General features: G+C 35.0%; 1 protein-coding gene across 1 annotated transcript; it reads right to left on the bottom strand.

Annotated features, from left to right (window-relative positions):
* Positions 1 to 1,950: 1,950 nt before the first annotated feature.
* On the bottom strand, positions 1,951 to 4,958 carry LOC116009628 (auxin response factor 18-like). Its single transcript, XM_031248764.1, has 4 exons — positions 4,814 to 4,958; positions 3,421 to 4,640; positions 2,337 to 3,184; positions 1,951 to 2,229 (listed from the first exon to the last, which is right to left on the bottom strand). Exons 2-4 carry the CDS (start codon positions 4,543 to 4,545, stop codon positions 2,160 to 2,162), a joined length of 2,043 nt encoding a protein of 680 aa, XP_031104624.1. The 5' UTR covers positions 4,546 to 4,640; positions 4,814 to 4,958; the 3' UTR covers positions 1,951 to 2,159.
* Between the last annotated feature and the right edge of the window lie 7,475 nt (positions 4,959 to 12,433).

Genomic DNA, 12,433 nt, shown 5'->3' with positions numbered 1-12,433 from the left:
GACTAATTTAGAAAACTTGTGATTAAACTAAAAAAAAAATCCTACAACAGAAAAAACAAAAAGCTTAATCCATATTAATTAAGGAGGAGTACTTAATTAAGGGGTTTTCTCTCATTCAACGCTTCCTCCTCGTGCACATATTTCCCTGTCCTAGTAAAGAGCCAGTTGGATTATATTAGTTAATTAAAATGTTGTTAAATGTGAACATTATTGCAATGTGAGTGCCATTAAAACCACGCTTAATTGTTTAATGTTCTCACGTGGACACTTCATGACTTCTAGGCCAATTTTCTTGGCTCTAAAATATATGCCTAATTATCTTCAATGCATGTCTCCATAAAAAAGCATCAACCCCAAACAATATTATATATTTCCTAAAAATTTTATTTTATATATACTCTCATTATTTCACAAAAATTATCCTCTTTATTCTACTATTATACTAAAAAGTCACGAATTTGATTATTACTAATACTCTATTGATAAAGACTGAAACTTTTTAATACGATTTACATTTCCTGAATAATAGGCGAGCTATACACATAATAAGATCCCATAAGCAGAGAACAAATAAAGCAAAATTGAAAAAATGAAAATTGGGAAAAGAAATATTGAAAAAGAGATAATGGATTAAATTAATGAAGCCCGAGCATCGACACGGCGCAAGCGTTGTTCGTGGGCCGGGTGGGTTTTAATTTCAGGCTTCGGACTTTAAAAAACAAGTTGACCGCCGATCCTAACGATGCGGATTTCATGTGACCCGCTTCCCCCTCGGGCTTCGGGCGGGCTGGCTTAGCTGTTTCGCGAATAACGAGCGATTGTCCACCAAACATGACGTCACAGGAGAGGGAGGGGTGGGGGACCCACTTCCCTACTATGGGATTGTGTCGTATGTGTGTATCAGTGTATGTATTATCTTTTCAAACCTGCGATGATGATGATGCATGCATGGTCTGTTACTGTCCACCCGTGTGAGAAGGTAGTTTCTGCACGCGCGGACTTAGGAGCGTGACGGGGCGTGGCACATTTTCTGATCCCGTAATCTTGGTTGCCCTCCGCTGCCCGTTTGACCGACAGCCTCTTAAACCTTCTCATTAATTCCTCTCTCTGACACCGTTTTAACATTAATCAATTAATCGTGTTTTCGAATCCCGATTCTTAACCTACGCTCGCGGCACCACTGTAGGTCTCTTGTCGTTGAATAGCTAAAGCCTAAAACATCGCCACCTCGGGATTAGAGTCTCAAAGGCAATTACAAACTGGTCCGACAATTGACTTAATAATCACAAATTTTTTAGAAAAAAAATTCTCAAGAGTAGGTGACCAGAACTGGTCGCCTCTCCAGAGAGACTCCGGACGACCAGAACTGTTCACCTTTCTCTGGAGAGGTGACCAGTGGCCGGCGGTTAGTTTTTTGTCGAAAATGATGTCAGAACCCTAATAACATGCTATCACATGTCACTAACATGTTTTTGGGCTTTATTGCACCAAAATATAATGTTAATGTGTTTAATTGCAACTTAAAAAAAATGTAGACACCTAATTAACTTTTCAGGTAAAATTCTAGGGTCCACTTGATTATTTTTTTTTTAAATTAAAAATGTAACTAAAAAGTATTATATGTCTCACGTGAGAGAGTCTACTTACTCAAATCATCAAAAACAGTTGTTTATGACAATGGTTCATAAACATTTCCTAAACTAGATCATACGAAATGCTTAAATTAGCAGAGATGATTGTCACATGGATGAATAAATGTGGATGTTTAAGTAAGCATGTGTACTAATGAGGTTGACTTTTTATGTGGACACACAAACCCTTGTCACTTCCAGTTGGCACTGTCACCTCTGTAGTTTTCCATGTATAACGTTAGTTGTAATGTTCATGCAGTGTTCTTTCATGGGAAGTGTTTAACTTGGTGAAGAAGATGAAGATTCAAGAAATCTGGACTTTAAGAGATAAAATACAAACTAATTAAGATCAAGAAACAGGAACTATGGAGTTGTTGGTATTAGAAAGCTTAATTCTACATAGATTTTTGAAGGAGACTTCCTCCTATACAATTCATGGCAGAGATTAAACAAGGAAATTAAATAAATAGGGATTACAAATGTAGCAATTTGAGCCTACATTTTACACAGATCATCAGCTAAGGGTCTCTATCTGCCTACATTGTCACTGCTTGAATCCGATAGAATGGTGAGCCTTCTAGCCGTCTTGATGAACTCGCTGCAGAATCAAAACGAGAGAGTGATTCAATTCATGTCAGTTATGGTTGGAGAGTTAGGGAGACACAACGAGGAACGTAAAGGAGTAATGGAATCGCTAAGATTCACCTGAAGGGTTCGTCCCCGGTGTGCCTAACAGAACCGGTGGTATCCTGGTAAAGCACATTGCTTAGCATCTCTGATCTTTGGATGCCAAACATGCTGGCCAGTTTTCGGTACAGCTCCTCGTACGAGCCAAGGGCGGACAGGTCGAGAGTGCGCCCAACGTCATCAGATTCCATGAACACCTTGCAATGACCGGTTTCAGATTTCTCGTCTTTGTACCAGGGGAAGGGTTCGTCTCTGGAGTTCTCGGTTGGACCACTATGAAGAAGCGCAGATCCTGAACCATCAGAAAGGTTCACTGTCTCTCCCGAGCAGCTCTGGGACATCTGCTGCTCAGTGAGGATCGCTTTTCCAAACAACATTAGCTTCGGGGTCGGGGCTTTCTTTTCGTTATTTTGCTTTAAATTTGGGCTGGCATTCCCTATTGTCAATAGGCAAGATAGGTTGTCATCATTATCAGAACTGGCCTTTAAGCTGCCCGAAGGCGTTTTAGGCGAGATAGTGCGATCGAACTCTCTGTATCCAAACGGGAACAGCCCTCCCTGCAGTTTGTTGAAGTGGAGATCCGTTAACGATAGCCCAAATTGTGCATGCCTGGCTCCCTGTATGCCTGCAGGAATGTTGTCTGATACACAAGACAAAGGGCTGCTGGGAATTAGGGGATTGCTGAGTAGTGATGGCAGCGAAAACTGGCCCGAGGTGGGAAATTCCAGAGGTTGTGGAAGCCGCAGCTTCTTCCTTGGCGGTGAGAAAGGCGATAAATGAATCGGAGGCATATTTGCTACCAACTCAACCAGCCATGGATTAACTCGCTTCACGTTCTGAAGCAAGTCTGGCTCGTCCCACGCTACCTGTTCATGAACGTTTAAGGGAAATTCAAAATCTAACAAATAGAGAGTATACTTTTTTTTTTTGAATTTAATAGAGAGTATACTTAATAGGCCCTGCAAATGGTTTTCGAAAAGTTGGAATATTTGTCACTGACATAATCACATAAAAGCTACTCAGATGAATTTAGATAATAGGCAAAAGATGATTGCACAATGGCAGATTTAACGGTTCAAAAGAAAAACTTCACAGTTATTACCTGGAGAAGGCGCCATGGGGAATTAGGCCAGTGGATGGGGTCATCGACTTGAACAGAAGAAATGGTTCCCATGAACCAGCTAATCCGAGAAGAGTCTTCGGTCTCGAAGGGCATCTTGAATCTCATCCCCGAGCACCACTGGATTCTCATTGCTGCCCTCACTGCAGAGGCCTTGACTACGAATTCTGGGGTGCAGGCACGGGGATAGTAAACGACCTCGAAAGGCTGGGCATTTGCAGCAAGTGTTGCAGCTTCAACAACGGATTCACCTCGAACTTTGCTTCTCCCTCTCAGACCCTCATCACAATTTCCACCCTGACCATTCCGCATAAACTTCTTCTCGTCGTCACTAAAAAACCCCGAAAATCCCTGGTACAGCGAGGAGGTGTAAGTCCCTGCCCCCGTATTCCACCCAGAAGTAGCCTCGGGTCCATTCCCAATCCCTCTCTTCGCCCTTCGAATCCCAACAAAAAGCTCCCCATTTTCTGCCCTCAAGAACACAATTGAATCCCCAGCCACAAGCTTCTTCTGGTTCACGAAATTACTCCACCCAGTCGTCAATAGATGACGCCTTGGCGTCCCCCTATAAATATGCCTAAACTTCCATGTCTCCCCGTGAACATCCTTAGCCAAGATGGTCTGGACCGGGGGCTCAGCCGAGTAATCCAGCCGAGGAAAAATGGTTTCAGCACAATACCTCGGAACCGAGAAACCCCCTCCATTATTTGCATCAGACTGTGTCAAAGTCTTGGCAAACGAATTAGGTTTCTCCTGATTCTCATTCTTATCGAACCCGGGAATCCCCCCATCCATATCACCATCACAACATTCATTCCCCTTCAATGGAACCAATCTAATCTTGGCATAAACCTCATCACTCTCAAAATCAGCCAAATACCTTATGGATGCCACTCTACACAGAACTAAAGGTGGAATTCTAGGAAAACCCCCAAAATCCAGAGCCTTTTGGGCATGCTCAGCATGGCCCTGTGGAAAATAAAACACTTTGGAGTTCACAGATGGCATTTGAACCATCCCACCAGCACAGGCATGCCATAGCTGGGAATCCAAACACCTCTCCACTTCATTCAAGGGCTTATTCACTGAACTCATCACATCAATCATGGTTTCTCAATCTCCTTATATTATACCTAAATACCCTAAATCACTAAATCTTTTCTTTGCTAAATAAACCCTGATTACTCACTCAGTCAAAATTTCTGCAAACCAAAACCATATATACACACATCAGAGACTCAAACTAACAACATATATCCACACTATTCAGAACAAGAAAAAGAAACAACAACTGCTTGGATTCACCACTAAACAGATAAACCAAAACCCAAACAAGAAAAAAAGAGAGAATGGAGGGATAGCTATAAATAAATACCTTGAAGGCCTGAAGATTGGTTTCAATATCTCCATACAAAGCTCCAAGCCCCATTCCTTTTCCAATTTCCAGCCATAAAGATTGAAACTTTATCTCTGTGAGACAGTATTTTTGCTTGAAAATGTGACTGGAGCAAAGACCCAATGAAGCAGTTGACAATATAAATAGTTGGAAGGAGGGGAGGTGGGTAGGGGTGGGGTGGGGGGGGGGTTAATGGGGATGACAGAGACAACAGAGAGACCACTCTCAACAGCCTTCTGAAGCTTCGTTGCCGACCAGAGGCTGGCACAGGGAATTGATTTGACAAATGACACACTCTCATTCCTATACACACAGGGTGTATTTATATATGCATATATGTATAGATACACCGTAAAATACGGCTATAAAAAAAATACCCAATTTTTCATTTAATTGCATATTTATGGAAATTAGACCATGAGATTTTGGGTTAGTTTGAGTGCAAGATCCAAAGTGCTTTACTGTACTCAACCTATTCTCATTAATCATCTCTACTACGGAATACTTTGTATATTAATAATATTTTAAGGTAGTTTCTTAATAAATACATTTTGTACTCCAATACTAAATTTAACATTACTACATACAAAAATAATACGGAGGTAAATTATAAAAGTATCTAAAGGTTTTATTAGGCCTTTCCTTGATTTTAGAGAGATTTTAGAACACTAAAATTCAATGAGCGGGTTTTTATCAAATGGAAAAGGTTTTTTTTTTTAAGTTCTTTCTCCTGTAAATTGAGAGTTTTGGCAGGCTGGAGTGGGCTCCATTGGGAGAAGTTACTGTGCCTCACGCATGCGTGAGGCACAGTTTTCGTGCCCAGGCAAGCGCGTGCAATGCATGCGCCTGCTTGGGCACGTAAAATTATTATTATTTTTTTCTATTTTTTGTCAGTTTTTGTTTTTTGTTTTTTTTTTTTTGTTTTTTGTTTTTTCGTTTTTTTCCTCCACTCTCATCTTCTCTTTTCTAATCATACCTGCAAAGTCTACTAAAAAACGGTTAACTATTGGGGAAGACCTTAGTTGGTCTCAAAACTTCTAACTATTGTGGAGGCGTTATTTGAGGTTCACTAGATGCATGGCAAGGTTAAGTTTCACTTGTAATGTAGATACATGTAACGTGAAGAAATAAGAAATTTAAATGGTTATTAAAAAACTCAATATTAAAATACATGTAAAGTAAGAATTCAATGTATGATATAATGTTCTCAATGTTAAGCATATGAGTGGCTGAGGTTATTTTGTTGTTCTACATTCATTCCGGCATATAGACTAGTGATTAGTTGTAACTTCTCTATTTCTCCTCTGTTATACACTATAAATACTTTAGTTATTCTTTTTAATGAAATACAGTTCATTCTATAATCTTACACTCAATAATTGAATTATAAACTTGTGATTAAACTGAAAAAGATTATACTCCATTGTTGACAAATGCTTTGCATGCAGTAGATATATGGAACATTTATCGGCGATACTAAAAGGCTGAAACTCAACTTAAACTAGGATTTGATAACGACATATATGCACATGCTCATGTACTAAAATTAACCGCCATGTATGGTACGAGATTAAATCTATACAAATTAACTTCTTTTTATTGCCAATTTAAACTTTTATTTATTTATTTTTAAAGAAAGTGTTTGTATCAAATTTAATACATTTAAAATGAAGCTAAGATTACATCTATATACAAAAATTAAATTTTAGTTTGGACTTAATTAATTCTAATTCTAACAAGATAAAGGATTGAGTAAGATACAAATAATTTAATAAAAAAATCATAGCTAGATTTGGAGCGTACAATATATGACTTGACACTACTCCACTTCCTCGTACTGACACCGCAATATGGTATAGTGGTATGTACTGACTAAGCTACCGCTTTAACATGTGTCCCATACAAAGGCTATTTTGTTAGCTTTCGCTAGTGGGTTGGACTTCTAGACTAGGTGATCGATCCAATTGTTTGCTTAATTAATTCAATCTTAACTTCATTTGTGTTGTCGGTGCTGAATTACCTAAATCTTTATAATAACCTTATTATTAAAAAAAATTAAATGAAAGTATGATATGTTAGTTAGATGTGTTATTAAAGCTAATACAGAATATATCAAATTACAATATTGACAAGAAAATATTTAGGACACACAACACAAAAACATTATACTCAAATAAAGAAAAACCACTGCCCGGGTCGGATGTCGACCAGAAACAACATTCACGTGTATTCATAGTACATGTACATTATACATCATTTAAATGTTCTTTAGTTTGTTACGTTGTTCATCATTATATCAAGTTCTTTAATATACAGCTTATATATAGATAAAATGATGATGTACTTGATAACATAGTGGGTCAATGACAACAAGCCCATAAAGCAGTTAAATGAGGTTTAATTTTAGTCTTGAAATGAACAATTGGATAACTAGAACATAATTTTCATATTAGGAAGTCATGAGTTCAATTATTGTCAGTACTATTTTGATCAAACTTCGTACAATTTACTCATTGTCTATGATTAATAGATTATTCCATATCATCAAATAATAGCGACAAATAATCAAACTAATTTAGGGTGTGTCGTTTGGAAACATGTAAATTATTTTCTGGGTTTTTAGTGTTTGGCAAGGTGGAAAACTTAAAGTCAATGGAAAATCATGTTTTTTTTTTTTTTTTTTTTTGGAAAGAAGAAAATCATGTCTTAGTCAATGGAAAGTACATCAAATTTTTAGGAAAATGACTTTTTTTTTTGTTTTTTTTTTGGTTTTGTTTTTTGGAGAAGTTATTTTCCAGGTGCTCCTACCAAGTTCTCTGCCTTCTCTATGTCTATCTTCTTCTCACCTTCTTCTGAAAACCAATCGGTCAAATTGGTTTCGAAGCCAGTTAGGACAATTGATTTTCGAAGGGAAAACCTGTCAGCCAATGTGATTTTATAGTAAGATTTTGTTGTGATTTTTTAAAAAATGAACCAAACAAACCAAGATAATTTTACCAAACACACCATTAGATAAATTTCGATGCGGTTTAACGGTTTAACTTTAACCTGAGCAGCTAGGGTCATGAGTAGACGTTTGGTGTTTAGGACACAAACATGTACTGGATCCTTAAAATGTCCCTAGTTATGTGTTTGTGACAGCAACACATGTGGAAGCATGTTGTAGCTCTCCGCAAACCACTGAAAATACAAACAATAATATGTGTCCTTGGTTGACATGCACGAAAAACTGCAGAAAATTCATGAACATGAACACGGTAGTTACACCCAATGTCTTGTCAAAAAGAGGGAAAAATAGTAGATGGGTAGTTTAATTGAGTGGAACATAATTTTTCGTCCAAAAAATAAAGTATAACTTTGATTTTGTTAATACTTTAATTTTTAAATTCAGTATGTCCATAAAAATAATAATATATTGGTGTTAGAAAAACATTTATTAGGTAGTAAAATATATCTCAAAATTAAAACACTTTTTTGGGTGTTTTTTGAATCCCATTTTAATCTATTTCACTTTCAATATTAAGAATTCACCTAGCTTTTAATATGTATGGATAATGCTATTTTTCCTTCGTTATGTCACTTTCTTTCATTAACTACTTATGAATTGATTAACTTCCTTAGACACAAAAAAAAAATAAAAATTATTGATTAATTAAATATAAATAAAACTAATCATATATAGTGTTTCAAAGTAAATATTAAGATGTAAAATTAAGAAGAAAATGTAACATTCTCAGAACTATTATTTTCATCAGGAGAGAATGAAGGGTTTTTTTTTTTTTTTAAATTTATTTATTTATTTATTTTTGTAGCCTTTGTCTTAAAAAATTGTAGCAAGTCAAGCGCAGGTGATTTGTACACTTAGCGGGTAAGTCATGTTTGCTAACAATTTTTTTCTTCTTCTCTTTATTCGCCTAACAAATTAAAAACCTAACTTATTTTTAAACAACCATGGTTATTGCTATTGTTGAAACCTCATGTCAAACCTAGCTAGGTGTAGAAGACAAATATTTTAATGAAAACGAAAGCTATAAACACATAGCTAGTGTACTGTATAGTGGTTACCCTAAAATTAAAATAAATAAAAAAATAAATAAAAATTAAGAAAAAAGAAAAAAATGAAAGAGTCATAACTAAAAGTAGGATTGTGTCTACATTGGATGTTGTGTGGGGCAGACCCTACTTCATATACATACATACATATACACACATAAATATTAAATACTATTAAATGTAATTAGGAGATTAATGCGAGGAAATTAAAGTGACAACGTGGATGAGAACAAGAACATGTGACACGAGCGAGCGGTTTGGAGAAGAGCCAAAGAGTGCGGCCGTTGATTATGATTGTGGCTTTTACTTTATGGACGCAATTAATTAATCCATTAATTAATTACACTCTCTCATTACTACTGTTACTGTTCTCCTTCAATGTAAAAACACAATATTACATTGTGTCGTCCCAAAAAAGTAGCCGAGTGGCTGATTGCATTGAAACAAGATTCTCTTACTAAATTACAAGTTAAATTCTTTTTAATATTCTTTTGTGTAATTTTTAAGCTATTATATTTGAAACGAAGTTTTTGAACTTGAATTTGAAATCTTGTTGTTACCTAATTAACTTGAATAATCGTAAAGTATAAAACTCGAGATCATGAGCAACTCCAACCGAGTTGGTCGAGCAGTTAGCTTGATAACCACAATATTTTAAGGTTTACTCCCTGAGAGAGCTGTTTAGTAGCCTTCTCGTTTTGAGCCTGTCCACTATGGACAACCTAAGCTAGCAAGATTAGTTTGTCTCATTATAGTTCTTTGTAGACTAGATCACAAGATGAGCTTCACTCAAAATGCACCTTCAGAAAGCGGTTGTGAACTTTTTCATAAATCAAAGTTGAGATTGAACTTTGATTTTGTTACGTAATCAAAATTATAAAATTGGTCTAGTTGAGTTAAGAGTAATCAAACCAAAAAATATATTTACATGTATAATTTAAGATCACGGGTTGGATACTCTTTCTTCTCTTGAACAAATCTTAATGGAAAATAAATTGAATGTTTCAAGATAGAGAAAAGTTTTTTCGAGTAATATCTTTTCAAGATAGAGGTTTTATTACATTGTTCATTGAAGAAGATATTAACAAGCTAAGGCTCATGCAAAATATCATCCAAACTAATGTCAACACAAACATCATTCTATTTTTGTGTAACAAGATTAAATGCATTCCTGGGATCCCATGATACAACGCACTACCTAATCCTCTACAACCAAATTAAAAAGAACAGAAATTCGGGCAGTGCCCATCCCTGTCATGGCGATGCTATGTTAGGAAAATGCATGATGTTACAAAAAATTAATCCAGTTTTGCAATGATTCTAGGGTTGATTAAGTCAATTTGGGTTGTACAACCAGTCAACCTGGGAATCATCGTCAACAAAAAGTGATCATTTGGGCCCTGCAATCTGAGCCTGTAAAGCATGATTCTCGTATCAGAAAATCATAAGTTTGATTCTTGTCAATATCATTTTGGTTGAATCTGTCACACGAATCTTCTTAGTACAACTTATTACCTCTCTTGTGTAGTTTGCAAGCAATTACACATGAAAAAGATTTATCTCGTGTGTATTTTTTGTAAAGTAGTGATTGCGGGTCATCTGATCTAAAAAGAAAAAGAAAAGAAAAAAGGATATTTGAGTGGTTAGAGTTGAAAAACAAAAAGCTAGCTAGCTAGCTAGCAAGGCATGAACAAAGTTGATGATCTTTGTTGTTGAATAAATTAAAAAGAAAGAAAAGCAACCAACAACCTAGTAACCCAACCCTTTTATTGCATGACACAATTAGTACACTAGCAGCTAACGTGGTATTGTTGATTGTTCAATAAATATTCCTTGTCATGGCAATAAATTCACTAGTTTGGTGTGTTCCTAATGCATATGATTTTGTTGTGTTGTTTGGGGGCCTTTGAGTCCCACCACATTATGAATGGAACCACCTTTATGGTTTATTCAATCCTCCTCCTCATTTATTACAATTAATTTCTTTCCAAAAAAAAATTAAATATTCCTTTACTTTCAAACCGCATTAGATCATATTTTTTTTGTATCAAGTATAACTAAGCATGCAAGCGAGTTGAGCCTCTCGCGAACTATTTAGTTAAAATTTGGTTTGAATTTGATCATATTTGATCTCAAGTTTAAGACCTTTTTGGCTTAGCTCGTGGTTCGTCGAGCTGCTACCGAGCCATATATATATACAATTCGAACTCATGCTTAATTTGAGTAAGTTATACCTATCTAATGTATAAAACATTAACAAGCCGAACTCGAATTTAAATTTATAAACTTGATCGAGCTCAAACTTAAACCACTATAATTATTTCAAACTTTAACTCAAGCCTACATAGGCCCGAACCTAGCTCGACTTGTTTGCACCTATAGGTACAACCATACACGCTTTGGATTGTATTAGGTAATATAAATATTTGTCCTCACAAAATCCAACAATACTATGCGCATAAAATGGAGTTATATTGATACAAAATATATCATCCAGTTTCGATTAGTATCTTGAATTTTTTTAAAATATATTAAATATTTAATATGAACTAAAAATATATTGTGATGATAAACATTCATTTAAAAGCTAAATAGCATAATTGTGATGATAAACATTCATTTAAAAGCTAAGTAGCATAATTATATATGTTGATATTATGATGTAATTCCACCTAATTAATGCCACAACGGTTGTCTTGTCTCTCTCTCTCTTTTATTTTCTTTTTATTTTTATTTTTTGGTGGGTACAATGGTTGCATTGTCCTATATGCATGTACATATACATTTAATTTTTTTAATATTTAAAGTGAAAAAAAAAACCCAAGTTTTAATTATTTGAAATCGATTGAACACCAATATAGCAATGTGTGAATGAATTCCATTTGGACCCCACTAAATAAATGTCTCAATTTAATTTTATTTCTTCAACTAAGAAACTAAATAGAATATTTGCTGGATTTTTCCTCTTAAATTTCAAATTTCCATTTTATTGCTTATTATACCAATAAAATATAAAATGTTTGTTTGAATCTTATAAATGAAACAACATTATTTATTAAGATAATTTTTCTTTTCCAAATAGGGTTTGATTAAACTTAGCAATTTGGTGCAATTGGTAAATGAATTGGTCTTACAGTGAGTCAGTGATGAGTTCATGAAGTTCAAAATATAGTAGGATGAAGTCGAAAAATTTGAGTTATTAGAAATATAGTGTGCACCAACAAAATGAAGAAACTTTGTCATATAATTTTAATTATAAATTACGTCTCTTTTTAGATAATCAATTTGAATTGAAATATCATTTCTTCTTTATTCTCTTTATATATACCTAAAAAATAGCGATAATAAAATATAATAAATGCTTTTCGCATGATCCACCAAAAAATTATTAATTTCTCCTACCTTTACTTTTCTATAAAGCAAAAATAGACAAAGTGACTAACTTATAAACAATTTTAAGAATATTTTATTAAATTTTTTGTGACAAAAAAACTTGGTGCTACTATTAAAAGATATGCATTATATAAACTTCGTTCTTTTGCAACA

This window comes from Ipomoea triloba, chromosome 2 (assembly GCF_003576645.1).
Source record: "Ipomoea triloba cultivar NCNSP0323 chromosome 2, ASM357664v1".
Lineage (NCBI taxonomy): Eukaryota > Viridiplantae > Streptophyta > Magnoliopsida > Solanales > Convolvulaceae > Ipomoea > Ipomoea triloba.
The sequence above is the reverse complement of the archived record's forward strand: the minus strand, read 5'-3'. Positions and strand labels throughout refer to the sequence as shown.